Consider the following 18,457-nt stretch of genomic DNA (forward strand, 5'->3'; position numbering starts at 1 on the left):
AGATAACCTTATTCTGATACATGAGATGACTATCCATTATGACATATAGGCACATACACACACACATATATATATATATATATATATATAAAATATATATAAAATTAGCCTACAAAAATTATTATGCATGTCTAATAATAATGCATATGCATTGCAATCCTTTATTTGTTTATATTTGGCATGTTTTGTGTGCAGCTGTGCATCCCTGTGTTTAATAAACAGCTTGTACGCACGTTGTGGACATGCCTGTACTAACACACTCTTTAAATAACAAACAAAAGTCATGGCACCAGTCTTTAGACCAGGTTTGAGTTTGTCTATGGCGCAGTCTATTTTCAGCTCCTTAAAATAGCAATGCGCCAGCAAAGCATCTGAGCACGCCTCTTTTTTAGACCAGCACGCCCATGGGCGCACAAATGAATGCAAATGCATTTTCTAATTAAATGACGTGGCGCTGGACGGGAAAATGTGAATGCCGTCGGACTGAAACTAGCAAACACACTTGCGCGGCACCTTGTGTAGCATTGTGTCGGGTGTATTATAGGACCCTTAATGTTTCCTGCAGGTTTATGTTTATGAAATTAATCCAGTTCCTGAAATGGATCTGTTTTTGATCTATATTTTGATGAGTCAAGTTTCTTATTTTAGGCTTGTTGTGTCCGCCCATGTTGCTTGGCTTTCTGGCATTTGCCAACACTTCTCTCTCTTTCTCTCTCTCTTTCTTTTTCTCTCTCTTTCTCTCTCTGTTTGTCAGTTAACATCCCACTCTTTTTGTAAACGATGCAAATAAAAGAGCAAGCAGCCAAACTCCAGGATTTCCCAGTTTTGAATGTTGCAGAAATGCACAGAAGACCTTTTAACAGAGAACAGAGTATCAAATGTGAATGCATAATTAATAAACATGTAAAATTTAGATTTTATCGATCTAATATGTGAATTCTGGGTATTCAGTTAATCAATGCTAATATAGATGCATCTCAAAAAATTTGAATATCATGGAAAAGTTCTTTATTTTTTGTAATTTAATTAAGAAAAAAATATATTCTTATATTCTAAATTCATTGCACACAAACTGAAATATTTCAAGAGTCTTTTGTTTTAATTCTGTTGGTTACGACTTACAGCTTAGGAAAATGTATAATTCAGTATCTCAAAAAAATTAAAAAATTTAAATTTACGTAGTGTATTAAATGTGTGTGTTCATTTATTGAGCCTTTTCTTTAAACCGTTTTAAAACTCATTTATTGTGAGCTCTTGAAGAGAGTTTCATGGTTTTGACTGTAGTAACCGAACGCAATACGCAGTTTGATGAATGAATGGAGGATGACAGACAGCCGCAGTGGAAGCCGCAGTGGAATGAAGAGTTTAGGTGAACTTGAATTTAATGACTTAAATATTAATCTGCACCTCACATTGAAGTATGGAACAGCTTCAGAACACTTGAAATATAGTGCACAAAAATGTTTGGTGCTTTATAATGTTTTTGTGGGGCTCAACAATAACACACAATAGTATATGCACAATATCGGATTTGGATCATTCTCATCTGACCGATACCGATCTGAAGAAAATGCCAGTATCGAATCCAATACAGATCCTGAGTATCGGATCGATGCATCCCTAGTTAAAGACCTGCTGCTAAATGAAATCAACATCTCCATAAAGCTTGTCAGCAGATGGAAGCATAAAGTCCACCAAAATCTCCTGGTAGATGGCTGCATTGACTCTGGACATGATAAAACACAAAGGACCAACACGAGCAGATGTTACAGCTCCCCAAATCATCACTGACTTCTGAAACTTCACACTGGACTTTGCATTCTGTGCCTCTCCAGTCTTCCTCCAGACTCCACACCTTGATTTCCAAATGAAATGCTAAATTTACTTTCATCTGAAAATGGACTTTGGACTACTGAGCTCAGTCCAGTTGTTTTTCTCCTTACCCCAGGTGAGATGCTTCTGACGTTTTTCTGGTTCAGGAGTGCCTTGGTTCTAGGAATGTGACATCTGTAGCTCTTTTCCTGAAGACATCTGAGTGTGGTAACTCTTGATTACTGACTCTGGCTTCAGTCCACTCCTTGTAAAGCTCTCCCAAGTTCTTGAATCTGCTTTTTCTGACAATCTTCCCAAGGCGGTGGTCATCCCTGTTGATTTTGCACCTTCCTTTCCACTCAACTTTCTATGAATATATTTTGATACAGCACTCTGTGAACTGCCAGCCCTTCCAGCATTGAGCTTCTGTGGTTTACCCTCCTTTTATGGAGGGTGTTGATGAGCGTCTTCTGGACCAGGGGTTCCCAAACTTTTCCATTCCACGACCCACCTTGACAAGTGTAATCTATTTCACGACCCACCAAAATATTTGAGTGCGAAAAACAAAACAAAACAAAACGGTTGACTACTTTAAGCCTAATCTTACTAAAAAGTTTGATGACAGAAATTAAGTATTTAAGAAAAATAACCTGAAAAATTTCACTACTAATATTTAAGTTTTAATTTTAGTTTACAGCCATTAAAATATTAAATGTCCATAAAGACGTGAAACCGGCTCACTCCAGTGAACTGTAATCTGCGCTGCTGTGTTTTGTCGCAGAAAATGCATTCATGATCCTTCCGTGTATGTCGGCGAGAACGGAGCACAATCCAACACTTTTTTTTTTTTTTTTAGAAAAGCATACAAAGCAAAGCAGAACTATCTAAAACAGTTTGGAGATTAAAATAATTTTGAAATAGATAAAAAAATAAATAATAAACAGACGTGTCTTGTTTTAAATAAACAAAAACATACATTTTGTTATGTGGAAATGTTTAAATCTTGTATAGTGTTACATTTAATGCCGTGTTTGTGCCCTGCTCACCCTGTACACGTGAAATATAATGTATTGAAGTGAGCAAGTTTTTTCTCTTTAATAATGCGGACCGATTGAACCTTTTAATGACATTGCTCGGAGACCTTCACTGTTATTACAACTCATGCGTGCCTGCGCTTCAAAACACGCAAGACACGCAGACTTAATTCCAATTTGAAAATCACACTAAGTATATTGCTGTTTCAAACAACAATATCCTTAGTGTGATTTAAATCAAGGGTGTAGGAACCCCCAATTTCGGAGACAGTCGCATTTGTCCCCCCAAAAAATTATACAACGGAGGAGAAAAATATTAGATTTTGAAATATCGCATGCTTTTATTTTGAAAGCGCAACACAGCGCCTTGTCACCAGCCTGCCCCCTCAATAAGAGCAGAGGGCCGCGCTGGCGCTGCGCGAGGAATCTCACCGTCTTAAAGTTCAAACAACACGAGCAAGCGCTGTCTTGCTCTCTCTCCCTTGCGCATGTCAATCACACTCAGTTGACATGATTGTAAAAGGTCAGAAGACCGAAGTTTCACATGGGGCATTTGGATATTTTTATTCTCCTGAATTACTGCAGGGTGTCACAATTGTGCAACAACAAAACAAAAAAAAACGTTGCCTTATCTTCTCTGAAAAGCGTTCCGTAAATTCAGCTGACATAAATTATACATTCAATAAACAAAAAAAAACTATCCAGTAATTAAATGTTTTCACTGTTGACACAAATCTTGTGCGATTTCCTAACCTGCCCGGGATAGTCACACAATGTGTGCCATAGTCTTTTAATGACACGTTTCGCAAATTAATGACACATTTGAACTGATTCGCTTCAATGATTGGTTAAAACAACTGATCTGTCCAACAATGGACTCACGAGAATCAGTGAATAAATCTGTAGCACTTTACAATAATGTTCCATTTATTAAACTGTAGTTACCTACATTAGTTAACATTTACTACTAATAAACTGCACTTCTACAGCATTGTTAGTGTTAATTTCAATATTTAGGCTACTAATAGATATATAATTGAAATCAAAAGTTGTATTTGTTAACATATGCTCAAACTCAAGTTTGTTTCCCCTCTTGATGCGGACCTTTTTGGCAGGTGTGAATACAGTGACCGCACTTTGGTGCAGGCCAAACAACTGTACCGAGACCCAGCTAAAGAGGTGGCCTCGGTCTGCTTCCAAACGAACTCTGGTACAGTTCATTTAAGGTGCAAATCTGACCTCGATCCGACCCAATTGCAGAAATCAAGTTCAAAAACAGACAGCTCGCACATATAGTGCTGTTATTTGCATTTCAATGGCTTAAATCACTTGTTTTTAAACCACAACGCTTAAAAACATATGCAAATTATGAGTTTTTGTGACCATGGCACACAGCAACGTGAGACGAGCACGCTAAATAGGCTAAAGCTTGCTGTAAAAATTACTATATGTTGGGGGAAAATAGTACGGAGATATTTGAATTAATAATTAATTAACTTTTTTCATGAGTCAGTGTCGGAAAGAAGTTAGTTATTCTGACTCACCATCTCATCAGTGGACATGCCTTTTTTTTTTTCATTTTGTAGTCATTTAAATCTTTCTCTTAGGGGTGCACGATATATATCGGCTGATGATTAATCCGCATCTAGTCAGTAAAGCTGGTGATCTAATCAGCGGTAAATACCATCAGGTGCGTGATTTCACATAGAGCAGCTGTTACTACACGAAGCTGCGCAAATCCAAGCTGATAATGAACGTGAATGCTATTATTTGCTGATTACCCTCTCAATGATATAATGCCTACCGTCATGCTTTCAGCCAAAGTGGGTCAAGCTGATGGAAATGTATTGAATAGCAAATAAATCACCCACTCAGACAACATCATGTCTGGTCACATCCAAATCAAAAAAATGAACTTGAAAGGACTTGGAAACATGAAAGGATCTGTGACTGAGCATATAAAAGTTGCACCTTCTTGTTTGTTACTGCAATACGTAACTTTTTTGTGTTATTTTATATAGAAACCACTATACTTTGTATAAATATATAATTTATGTAATGACAGCTTTCTCTGATTATTAATAGCATTTGTACATTAATCATGTAACAAAACATAATTACTGCTGCAGTCTTTTTTTTATATATATGATAACATAAATGTAGAGAGGAGCAGAACTAAACTAACCAACTTTAGGTTATTGTTAAAAAGCAAACAAACAAAAAACTACTGACCGCCTTCAAATGCAGAAACATTAAACAAATTAAAATCCAGCAGTTTATTTAAATATGGCATGATAGTAGTTAGTTAATATCTAAATATGTTTGTGGATTAAGCAGAAAATCCTGTTTTAGCAATCCCAGCAACACCTATTTGTTTTGTAGTCAGTGAAGGTTAATCCAGTTAAACGTCTTATGATATTATGAGATTAATAGACAGAGCACTGCACTCTCTCTCTCTGTGTGTGTGTGTTCGGTTGTAAATCAGCTGTGAGGATCGGCGGCTCAAAGCCTCAGGACTGAGATGAATGCTGTCGTCTATATATAGATGTATATATTAAGTGTGGCAGTGCTGATATACCCATCTCAGATACCCCTGAGGACCCAGCAGGTTGTAAATCAATGAAGACCTGGAGATTGATGAACTGCTTGAGAAAACATGTGATCAGTTGAATTATGTTGACTCTCACAAAATAAAAGTGGTTCCTTTACTAGAAATTAAAGTAGCTGAATGCAAAGGGAAAGTGTATGCAAACATCCACACTCATATGAAAGCCATAGGAAATTGTAATAATACATATTATGGAAAGTAAACGTCAAACACATAAAGGTAATATATGTCTCCATTCGTTCATTTTCTAAACTGTCTTTAAGGGTTGTGGGCTGCATCTTTTGCCACAATAGACATGGGAACACCTTGGAGAAATGGCCTTATATATATAAGCAAATCTGTAAACTGAATATTGAAAAAACCAATGGCCATAGTAATAGGCATGAAGATTTTGGCAAAATAATTCCAAAGTTATATAACAAGTTTTGGTCCATTTTTATGAAGCTTTGGCCAGTAGGGGGCATTGAGCATCTAGTACAGACAGGCTTGGTGTCAGATTCTAGCAAGTTTCATCATAATATTATACTCCCTGTCCGATCTGCTCCCAGATTTGTGTCAATGAAAGTTCTGAAGAGAAGGCAGTTATTTGGTCAGAAGTACATTAATTACCATGGTCTTGTGAAATGTTATTGCTATTTAAAATAACTGTTTTCTGTTTGAATATATTTTAAAATGTAATTTCTTCCTTTGATGGAAACACTGAATTATTAGCAGCCATTACTCCAGTTTTTAGTGTCACATGATCATTCATCTTTATAATTTTTCATAAACAAATCATTCTGATATGTTGATTTAGTGCTCAAAAAAACTTTATTATTAATGTTGATTATTATGTTTTTTATGATGCTTAATATTTTTGTGGAAACCATGAAATGACCAAAAGTTTAGGGTTTTTATTTTATTTTATTTTAACAGATTAATATTTTTATTCATCAGTAACACATTAAATTGATCAGTGACAGTAATATATTCCTAATGTTACCAAATATATATTATAAATGAATTCTGTTCTTTTTAGCTTTCTATTTATAACAAAATATAAACTAAATACACATTCTGCTATGATTTTGCCACAAAGAAATCAATACAAATAGTTAATGGTTACTAAAAATGGATCCACACAAATTTATTTTAGTGTCACATGTTCAGAATAAATATTCGGAATGAGATCCCCTTGCCAACACAATATAAACATATTTTAGTTAAAATTATTTTATTACCCAAATCATTAGGTTTTATCTTTCTGCTGGAATATATAGTTTCTGGTGATGTTAAGTATCTAGATAAACAAATATTTGGTGTCATGTTTGATCATTTCTAGAGTGCTTTTATTGAGTAATGATGACTGTAAATTCCCATTTTATAAACAGTGAATACAGAAGGACAGTGCTTGTACTGTATGTGTGTATGCAGCACTAAGTGAGACTCCTTTAACACTAATGATGTTTGGACTGTTAGATTATTAAAGTTAACTCACCACTTGAGGTCATGCTGTTCCCATGACAACCCCACTATCTACTGTGAATAGATGCTGAGCAGGTTAGTGAGGAGTGTGTTTGTGTGTGACGGATGCTTGGCTACAAATTCCACAGTGTCCAATAAGCAGCTTTATTTGCTTCTGTGCAAATACAATACTGATTGTGATGATATTCACTTCCTCATATGTCTCACTTACGTTTACACACAGGAACAGCAGCAGCATTGTTTCATTAAGCTCAATGGTGATGTGTGTTATTTCTGTCACCGAACGGAACTGCAAAAATAAGGACGGTTTCTGGGTTTTCCATCTTCAAGTGGTTGGACAAACAGAAAGTCATACTCCAAATTTATGCCATTGGTTGAGCCAATGTTGGCGGTCAGAATTCTGAAACAACCTGAAATAATTTATGCTCCTTGACATTAAGAAAGTGCAAGAGTTTCAGGTGTATACACACACACTCACACACACACACATATATTCATACAGTAGTCAACATTCGAAGTGGATCAAAAAATTTAAGACGAGAACGCATTTCAGTTTTAGGTTTTAGGACAACTTTGATGAAAAGTTTTGATCCACTTTAAATGTTTAAATGCCAAAATGGAAAGACCGCGTGTGACAAAGTTAGGACCCCCTTAATGTTAACATAGGAATGAAGAGGGTGAGTTATGGTCAGGCGATGTTAACCAAATTACTTTGATTAACTGATCATCAGCAAGTCTGAGAGCCTCTAAAAAAAAGAAGACATTTTGGCAGTTAACTAGTCTGGAGTAGTGTGAAGAAAGGCATCAGCAATGATCTTAGAGAAGCAAGGAGTTGCTGCCATCAATCTGGGAAGAGTAATATGGCAGCCATTTATGCTGCGGGGGCCGGGGAGCAGTTGGGGGTTCGGTGCCTTGCTCAAGGGCACTTTCGTCGAGGTATTGTAGGTGGAGAGAGCACTGTACATTCACTCCCCTCCTGCCAGCCGAGACTCAAACACACAACCTTTGGATTATGAGACTGAATCTCTAACCATTAGGCCACGACTTCCCCAAACCAAGTACATCATTCCACTGTGAGGAAGTTTATTCACAAGTGGAAGACATTCAAAACAGAAACCAATCCTCCCAGGAGTGGAAATTCACCCTAAGATCAGTCAACCCAAGAACTTCACCGCAGGCTCCACAGGCCTCAGTTAACATGTTTAATTATGAAGTTCATGACAGTGCAATTAGAAGCACATGGGACAAGTATGGCATGTTCGGAAGGCTTGCCAGAAAAAACAAAAACAAAAAAAAACATGGCAGTATGGTTTAGGTTTGCAAAGTTACATCTGAACAAAAAATAAGATGTCTAGAACAATGTCCTTTTAACAGAAAAGACCAAGTGGAGATGTTTGGGTGTAATGCACACTGCCACGCTTGGTGAAAACCTTTAAGAACATATCAGCACAAACATCTCATAGCAAAAGTCACTCATGCTGGTGGAGGGCTGATGATTTTGAGCTGGTTTTGGAGCTACAGGATCGTTGAGGCGACCGTGAACTCCTCTGTACACCAAAGTTTTCCAGAGTCAGCTGTGAGGTCATCCGTTCAAGTTTTGCCAAAACTGGGTGATGCAACAGGACAATGATCCCAAGCACCCCAACAAACCTACGACAGAACGGCTGGAAAAGAAAAGATTCAAGGTGATGAAATAAATCAAAGTCCAGAGCTCATCCTGACTCAAATACTGTGGTGAGAGCTTTGCACAAAACAAACCTCAACTAGAGCATCATGGTAAAGAAGAGTGGGCCAAAATTACTGCAGAACAATCTGATTGACTGATAAAGTCATACAGGACATTATTATTAAAAGTTATTGATGCTAAAAGTGGATCTACAGGGAGTTGAATTATAGGGTGTACTAATCTTGTCACACATGGGTCTTACATCTTGGTTTTATTTTTGTTAAATAAATAACAACATGGTGCATTATGCCATGTGATGTTGTTCATCTGAGGTTTTAGTTTACATCACATTAATCACGATCAATCGTTTGACAGCACTACTATTATTATTATGAATATATATATATATATATATATATATATATATATATATATATATATATATATATATATATATATATATATATTGCATATTTAGGAAATATAGTTAAATATAGTTATAATAGTTTAACCTGTTAATACTGTTTCTGTTATTACAGTCAAAATCCAAAAGTTCGCAGCAGCATGTCGACAAGGTAAGTTTGTCCAGTTTTCAGTTTAACAAATGATGACTAATGATTTTCCTCAGCATGTTTAACTCAGTTCGGCTAAATATGACAATTCAGTCACCGTTTACTCACTAAACCAGTGTCTGACGTTCATTCTCCGGTTTAAGACAAAAGGAGATGCTTTTTTACAGTATTTCACATGCAGCATGTTCAGTGACCAATGGCTCATTTCAGGAGCTTGACATGAACACCCGTCAAAACATCTCTTTCTGTGTTCACACAGGACATGAAAGACACGAGTTGTGTAAATGATGACAGAATGGTCATGTTTGGCTGAACTTTCCCTGTTAGCACAAAACTCTCAAGCATGTGTTACTGCATTTATGTCTTTATTATTTCTTTAAACTGATGATACAACTCCCTCTTGAAGTCTCTTGTGTAAGCTGCAGCACAGCAGCTGCTGTAACATAAATGTTGGTGCTGGAATCACATAGTGCGTGCCTGCGTGTGTGTGTGTGTGTGTGTGTTTGTCGCAGCCCGGCTTCACCCAGTCCCACCTCACCGCGCTCCCCCTCATGGCCGATGTTCTCTGCCCCCTCCAGCCCCCAGCTGGCCTCCAGCACCTCCAGCGAATCGTCCCCCGTCAGGTGTGTGTCCTGCTCTGGCCTGCTTAGGCAGCTATCTATAGCAGTGCAGTCTTCTAATCGTTCGGTGATAAGCTTCAGCTTTGCACATTCACACCTTCCCTCCTCACATCTGAGCATATACATCAACTAACTTCATCGCTCTGATGCACTGTGGGTAATAATATGGTTTATGGGAAGTTTCATTTCTGTCATTGCATAAACTGTATGTATGTTCAGGGGCGGACCTGTTGGGGGTCCTAAACAAATTCCAGGTACTGTATTGGGCCCTAACACTATCTATGCGCTCTTTTACACCAAACCTTTGTTTTGCTCGCTCGCTCTCATAGTTTATAGTTTATTGATCCCTTTGCAGCCACTAATTAGTGAACCTGATGCTGTTCTAAAGCCATGTTAGGCTAGCTTATTTTTTTATGGATCACAAAACAAGACATTATCAAAACAATGCTTGCACTTATCCATTTAATAAATTGTAAGCTTTTTACAAACAAAAACTTAACCCATTAAATATACGGTAGGGTTTCAGAAACTCAGAAGCTTCATTTCAGCACATTTTAAACAGTGAGTGGATTCCAACTTAAACACTTCTGGTCATTACATTTCAGAAATTAACATATATGTCTGTGATTGGCTACTGTACATTGCTCATCGCTGCAAATACGTTTTGCCAGTATAAGAGGGAGCCCCCTGATTTCCCGGGGCCCTAAGTGGCCCCTTACCTCTCTTAAATGCCCCTTTTTATGATTATGTATTTACTGTTTCATGATCAGAATAAATGTATGTACACCAATCAAATTTTGGTTGCACTTTATCTTTGAATTACTGTCATGTGGGTATTTTTCTGATATTGATAAAAAATACATGAATTAATCTACCGTATTTTCCGGACTATAAGTCACACTTTTTTTTCATAGTTTGGCTGGTCCTGCAACTTATAGTCAGGTGCGACTTATTTATCAAAATTAATTTGACATGAAGCGAGAGAAATGAACAGAGAGAAATGAACCAAGAGTAAACATTACCGTCTCCAGCCGTGAGAGGGCGCTCTATGCTGCTCAGTGCTCCTGTAGTCTACACTGAAAACATAGAGCGCCCTCTCACGGCTGGAGACGGTAATGTTTTCTCTTGGTGCTTGGTTCTAAATAAATGCGACTTATAGTCCAGTGTGACTTATATATGTTTTTTTTCCTCGTCATGACATATTTTTGGTCTGATGCGACTTATAATTAGGTGCGACTTATAGTCCGAAAAATACGGTAAAAATGATGCACTTATTTAAAAGTTTTAAAAGTTTATTGTTTATATATATTTGTGTCATCTCCAGTCCTCCGCTACGAAAGGCACGTGCACTATATGCCTGCAAGGCTGAACATGACTCTGAGCTGTCCTTTATCGCAGGCACCATATTCGAGAATGGTAAGTCCCCAGCAAGGGGGTTCTGCATTTTTAGCCCTCAGTGGGTGAATTGCATATATCTTAGCTAAGCAGGTTAGAAGCTTTAGCATTGGCATAAGTTGAGAAAACCGATATCTCTGCTTTGTTCCACCTTTTGCCTCTCAGGTATCAGAGCTTGACATCGCTGAGCAGTAGATCAGATTATTGTTTAATGAAACCTCAGGCGTGTTCACAGCCGCTCTACTGCAACAGTAAATAGGGCTGGGTATAGAAAAAACAAAAAATAATTATATATATATATATATATATATATATATATATATATATATATATATATATATATATATATTGATCTCTATTTTAATCGATTCTCATTTTTACGAAACTATTTCGATTCTCAAATCCCAGGAATCGATTAGTCTATCCTGCTTTCAGTTCATGAATGAAACAGAGGTGCCGCTTTAATTCTGATGTGAAACAAAGTCTCAGATTTCAAACTCTGTCCATTTTATTACACAATTTAAACAATAAAATACCATTTTGCCGATGTTTAATGTGGATTATTACACCGCTCTCTGCAATGCATGATTCTGATTGGTCAATCACGTCATTCTGAAGTGTGTTATGTGAGGGATAATGTACATCCAGCCAGATGTTATCTCAGAATAAACACAGACAGTAATCAGGACCCCGACGCAAAGTGGAGATGTACATTATCCCGCTTTTTACACAACTAAAAATACTTGTTTTGTACCATATATGTTGAAGTCTTCCATTGTAACACGCGGTGATGAAGTGTTTTCAGTCACAAGTAGGCACCAGACAGTCAACGATAGCGGAGTGACTCGTAAAGCATACAAGTAGTACCGGGATGAACGGTGTGTTATTCAAATTGGTGGTTGTTATCTGGGAATAACATACCACTGAATGGCACAATTGACCAATCAGGATCAAGTATTCCACAGAGCTGTGTAATAATTCCCAATAACAACCGGTAAAGCTAATAACACAGGCTCATCCGGGTACTGCGCGTTATTTTGACCATTAGTAATTATATGCTTAATGTATCCCTCCACTGCCGCTGATTAAGGTTTCGTGTCTAATAAAATTACTTTTTTGGCAGCAGCTGTGTAATAAGCAGATGAATGTAGCGCCTCAGTTCAAGAGAACTGATCATCTCCTCCACTTTACTACCAGTTACAGCACAAAATAAACATTGTTTTAAAGAGAGTACAACTTCGGAAAGATCTCATTATAAACAATGCATCACATAACATCACATATTTGATGAGCATAAATTCATTAGTCAGCTACAAAAATGTTCTCTACTGAGGAGCATTTTGCTAAATATATGCACCATATGATATTCATTACAATATTTACCATTCTTCAGTATTCAGTTTATGTTTAAATAAATCCCTCACGTTTTAATGACAGCCATCATTTAAAGGTTTATATTTCAAAAAATTAATTGGAGGAAACATCTATTTGTAAAGTTAGTATAATAATATTATTATAGAAACTTGGTTGTATACAAATTGGTTCATTTTAACGTTCATGTAATGCATCACCAACTAACTCTCTTGTATATTTTATAGCATTGTTTTTTTTCCTTAAGAAAATTTGCCATGTACTGTACCTGATGCATCCAAAATAACTGATATCGAATTGAATCACAAGCTTGTGAATCTAAATCGAATCGTAAATTCTGTGTCAATACCCAGCCCTATTAAATAGAGGCTTAAAAATGCTTTGAAAGATTATTTGTTAGGCCTTTTTTGAGAGATACAGTAAACTTGATTATTTTCAGCGCCATCTCACAACCAATTCGCATGTATTTTACGAGGTGGCTAATTCATACGAATGTGTACGACCTCAATCGTACGATTTGTCTAGACTCCAGTGACTGTTAGGTTTAGACTTAGGGGAAGGCCATTCATAGAAATTGGGGAACACATTAAATAAATACAAAATGAGCCATCTCGTAAAATTTGTTGAATTGCCATGAAATCAGGTTGTTATTTTTGGTGGGTGATGCTGCACAGAGTCTAACTTGGATCTGGAACAGTCCTTATTCCTTTTTGCACTGTAGAAATAGAGTACACAGGGGATAAAGTTGTCAGTGGCATCCAAAATGATCTTCAGTTTGCATCTTTGTCTCTTAGTTCATCCGTCAAGAGAACCAGGCTGGCTGGAGGGCACCTTGGACGGGAAGACGGGGTTAATTCCGGAGAACTACGTGGAGTTTATGTAGCTGGGAGTCAATGAAAGTGGCACAGAGCCCGCTTTTGAAAATAACTGAACTTCAGTTAGTCAGAAGAGCCGAGTTAGTCTTCCTGATCGTTATAGTGTGGTTTTTTTGGCAGCTGTGGCGTTCCCCTAGCGTGTAATTGATCCACGCATCCCACAATGCATTGCCACTGTTTAACACAAAGTTCAACGCAAGGTAAAAGGGAAAGAAAACAAGCTCTAGGACTTGACTCAGCCACAGTCAAGCAATTGTATTTTAGGGGTTTATTATGAATTATGGATTTGTTTTTATTACTATATACTATATATAAATAATGCTTCTATGTGAGCACTTCCTGGTTCTCCATGATGTAAAATGTGTGATGTTTCTATGCAGTCTGAGGCTCTTTGAATGTCTTTTTTATCCTTCAGGTCCTTGCATCTGTTTGGTAGAGAACTACTAAAAGATAACTGTTCATTATGCACTCTTTTGTATATCAGGAAGCATTTAAAAAAAAAAAAAATCTGAATTTTCTCCTTTTTTTAGTATGTGGAAATGTTTAAATTATCTCTTAATGTGAATTAACATCATATGTAAACCACTCTTATTTAAGCATTATCTCGGATGAGATTTGTGTTCGTTTGGGGTGTATTAACATTGTAAATAAGTGATAATTGATGAGGTATAATTTTTTTGTAAAATGTGAATTATATATATTTTTATTGTAGCGTACTAACTTAATTTTTGATAGCCCAATTGATCTTTTAATTTTTTTTTTTTTCTGAGCCTTAATATTCTTTAGGATGTCAAATAAATGAAAACATGGTTCAGTTGTTTAGATTTTTTTTTCTATCAAATAAAAATAACATCATCAAATTTCCATTTAAACGTCTTTTCTTTTTTCTTCTTTTTTTTTTAAACAAAACTGCTTTCAAGTAAATTTGGACCTGGTTTGTTTGGTACAGATGAACTATTTTATATAGGCAATAAACAAGTTTATCAGAGTGTAGATTTGTGTCAACATCAAGATACAATGAAAAAAAAAAAAAAATTTGCAAATGACCACAATGATTTCTCAGTAAAATAAAGACACTACCCTTCTTCTGAACAAATGTTGTCCAACATTTAATCAAATATGTGTAAAGATCGACATTGACTACAGGAGAGGTGTAATACAGAAGTCATACAAAACTATTGTTTCAAACAAATAGACATTGTATATCATTTGCATTGGATTATTTTACATATAACTGAAATGCAAATAAAACAAAACACACTTTAATGAAAGCCATATACAAGTGAAATATGATTTGCCCTTAATCTTCAAAGATAGTATCTGCATGAATTTTTTTACAAAATATACTATATGTCAGGCCAGTATTAGGGTAGTGCAAATTCTCAGGCTTTGATACATTACACACAGCTTTATTTATATTTTTACTAGTTAATTTTACAGCATTATACATGAGACCAGAGCCTAAATCTTTATAAAAGAAATAGAAAAGGATAAAATAAAGTAAAAAGAGCCTAGAGTTGGGTAGTAAGAGCTACTGTAAAATATAACTGCTTTAAATATTGATATTTATTTGTTAAAATCTGCATTGCTTTGGTCACTCTGTTGCACTATACAAAACACACTTGCATCTCTGGCACAACTTGAACCTGTCCTTCTGTAAAACAGTGATTACTCCTATATTCCCTAGAGATTTGTAGAATTTACATTTACATACAACATGACACTTTTTCTCAAAAGTGCATCTGCAATACAGATCATCTTGACAAAAAAAGATAATACAACTTTATGTATTAAAATTATTTTCTTGTAAAATTATGTGTATATCAAAGATAATCTGTGTATTTATATTTTAGTTTTAGTTTCTTTTAAAAATTATCAGTGATTACCAAACAATTTCTTTTAGACATTTCAGCATACTTCAGAATTTATACAACTTATGTTTTATGGCTCAAAAACTCCCTTTGCAAGGCCTACTGTGAAACAAACAGAAAACTCACAAACCTAGCCAGGGATTTGTAAAAAATTAAAATATTTGGGGAAGCCTGGGATATGCACTGTGACATTTAAATTTCACATCAGCCGATGGAAATGAGCATCAAACAAACAGCGTCTCTGTGACTCTCCAGAAGCACGAGACACTGCTGAAAATGAACCTCTAACCCTCTGATCGCCGTGAGTTGTTTGATATGGTGCATGGAAAAATTAATAGCTTAATCATCTGAGTATGAATATTCATTCTGTAAGGTGAATGTTCAATTGTGTTATGTACACAAACACTAGTAATTCCGGAAATGTGGAGGATTCCTGGGTGCAAAAGTATTATATATATATATCTATAATAGTAGAAGTATTATAGAAATGAAAATTCTGTCATTATTTACTCACCCGTGTGTCATTCCAAAACCAACTGGCTTTGTTAGTTTTTTTTTTTTTACCCGTCTTTTGGAACACAAAATACAACGTTGTGAAGAATCTTCACAAAGCACTTTTCAGACATAAAAATCACTACATATAAGTTTGGAACGTTGTGATAAAACAACAGAATTTTCTTTTTTGGATGAATCATTCCTTTACGCTGGTAATCAAGTGTAGCTGGTGCAAAAACCCTGAAGCGCACACACCAATGTCAGTTGACACGTAACAATGAGCAAACACATGCCCGAGCAAGAGAACCACAAATGTTCCTTTTGTTCTGAAGTTACAACAAAGGAGTTCGTTTGTGGCTTGGCACCACAGGGGCACATCAAAGACACAGACTAGAAAAGTGGGTCAAAACTTGTGGGCCTCATATGGGTTACTAGATTTAGAAAATGCAGAGAGAATTCCAAAAAAATTTTTTTTAACTAAAAACAGGATGACAGAAAGTAAAAAAGTCTGAGATGCTGGTGGATGTGCAACTTTAGACACGCGCAAACATTCACCAAATGACATGAACACACTGCAGTTGACAGGAGGGGAATGCTGGGATACGCTTATCTCAGTGTGACCAGAATGGATGGAAATCTGACAAATTCATTGATTTCGTGACTTGCCATCGTGTAGTATTTTGCTGTCAGTCATGGAACAGATCTTGATTTGAATTGAATTATATTGTGGAATATTCATGCAAAATTGTTTGACGATTTGGAGATTCGATGAGACTTTAAAAATACATTATATGGTCTAATGTTTCATCAGCAGCTTCAGAATTTGGAGCACCTCTTGGGAGCGTTGAGCTGCCACCTACAGTGAACCATCACGGCAGGTTTAGACAAGGGCAGATGAATGTGAATCATCAACAGAAATTCTGTACGCCAAGTCATTGCGTTAGCCTGAGAAATGTTCAAAACTGATTCGCAAAGCGCAAAAAAGGCACATTTTCCTTTTTTGATATACCTTTGTAAACATTTCAGCAGTGTACATGCAAAATAATAGAGAAAATATCACTAAAAAATCTTCTCAATTCTCAAAGTCACTTTCTGTCTGCTCCAAGTACACAACTTTGTCCTGCTCCACGTACATTTCAGAAGAGCAAACGTCCCCTCTTCCCTCCGAGAATCAAGCAGAAGCGACTGTATCCCTCAGTTCATTCAGGATGTTTGGGGAAAATGGGCAGGTTGGATTAGAGCTGGTAAGAAAAGGGTGGTGTTAAGGCATTGTTATGATCTAAGGCAGTCATTTCTGATGGAACAGAAGAGGCTTGACACTCCCGTCTTTAAATTTTGGTAGCTGATGGCTGATGATCTCCGCCAACATCTCAGGAAACTCCACGCTCAGAGATTTATTCACAAATGTGTAGAAACAGAAGTTGAGAAGCTCCTCCACCATCTGTGGATAAAAGTAGCATTTCAACGTACACTACATGAGCCCAACAATGCAAACTAATGCCTGTACATTCATAGGAGTGGTCGACTGATATAATACCATGGCTGATATATCTGCAGATATTCTGTATTTTTAATTATTGGCATTGGGCAATACATTTTCTGTTTGGCTGGTAACGTAATAAAAACGGGACCTTTATTCTGACATCACTAAGAACCCAGTGCACAAACTTCTTTGGCTTACTCTCTTTATTTAACAATTCTGCCTAACAAAAGGCAAAACGCTCTCTCTCTCTCTGCATTTATACTTTTAAAAGTCTTAGAATCCCTATGAACTAATTACCAGTGCTGGATACATTACATAGACATTGTAGCCCATTACGGGTAACAAATGAAATAATGAAAATTGTAGTTAGTAATGCAATGTGTTGGATTTCACAAACTATGTAAAGTAGTCTGAGTATCTTTTGATTAGTTTTGAGTTACTTTGTAAATAGTATCTTCCATTCTTTGTTAAATGAAACAATAAAAACTGCATTAAACATTGCAATAGACCAAGGTTTCCCAAACTGGGGTTCATGAGGTGATGAAAACCTAATAATGAATTGAATTACCAAATGTCAAAGTGGCCTATCCATTTTCTGTGTAATTATAGTCACCTGACTAGTAGCTGGTGTGTGCAGTTCCATAAAACTAGAAGATTTTCCAAATGTGTATAAGCGGTACGATTTTTTTAGAAAGGAAAATTTGAGAGAAAATATAAGAATTACGCAGAATCGATACATTATTAGATACATTATTAACACTGTACTGCCATTGTGTAAATATTAAGTTATCTATATCTAATCTATGAAAAAGTAACTGTAATCTGATTCCAAATACTTTAAAATGAAATTAATTTTGGAATCTGATGACATAATCCATATTACATGTAATCCGTTACTAGCCAGCACTGTTTCTCACTGCAATGACAATACACTTGAACGTATTCCTTAACGCAGGGGTGCCCAATCCTGTTCCTGGAACTCCAACCCTAATCAAACACATCTGAAGCAGCTAATTAAGATTTTCAGGAACACTTACTAATTACAGTCAGATGTGTTAGCTAGGCTTGGAACTGAGGACTGGGCATTCTGCCTTAACACAATGCACAATGTATCCAACGTTCTGACCGAATGCTTACGTACGTTTCTGGCCTGGCATGTTCTCTCTTATAGATGCAATAAAACCATCTGCC

The 18,457-nt window shown here is 36.4% G+C and overlaps 2 protein-coding genes across 5 annotated transcripts in view; one reads left to right on the forward strand and one right to left on the reverse strand.

The window, feature by feature from the left end:
* LOC127985709 (rho GTPase-activating protein 26) overlaps positions 1-14,281 on the forward strand; it is a 103,889-nt gene extending 89,608 nt beyond the window's left edge. For 2 of the 3 annotated variants that reach the window (XM_052587776.1, XM_052587777.1), the window contains exons 21-24: positions 9,124-9,159; positions 9,669-9,779; positions 11,101-11,192; positions 13,337-14,281. In XM_052587776.1, coding sequence (XP_052443736.1) covers positions 9,124-9,159; positions 9,669-9,779; positions 11,101-11,192; positions 13,337-13,425 — 328 coding nt within the window. In that variant the 3' untranslated portion in view covers positions 13,426-14,281. The remainder of the gene's footprint in view (positions 1-9,123; positions 9,160-9,668; positions 9,780-11,100; positions 11,193-13,336) is intronic. The other variant, XM_052587778.1, reaches the window with a different exon arrangement.
* A 218-nt stretch (positions 14,282-14,499) lies between these two features.
* The window catches only part of LOC127985711 (glucocorticoid receptor), a 76,096-nt gene continuing 72,138 nt past the window's right edge, over positions 14,500-18,457 (reverse strand). For both annotated transcript variants that reach the window (XM_052587780.1, XM_052587779.1), the window contains one exon: positions 14,500-17,224. In XM_052587780.1, coding sequence (XP_052443740.1) covers positions 17,072-17,224 — 153 coding nt within the window. In that variant the 3' untranslated portion in view covers positions 14,500-17,071. The remainder of the gene's footprint in view (positions 17,225-18,457) is intronic.

The sequence above is a fragment of the Carassius gibelio genome, chromosome B21 (assembly GCF_023724105.1).
Source record: "Carassius gibelio isolate Cgi1373 ecotype wild population from Czech Republic chromosome B21, carGib1.2-hapl.c, whole genome shotgun sequence".
Lineage (NCBI taxonomy): Eukaryota > Metazoa > Chordata > Actinopteri > Cypriniformes > Cyprinidae > Carassius > Carassius gibelio.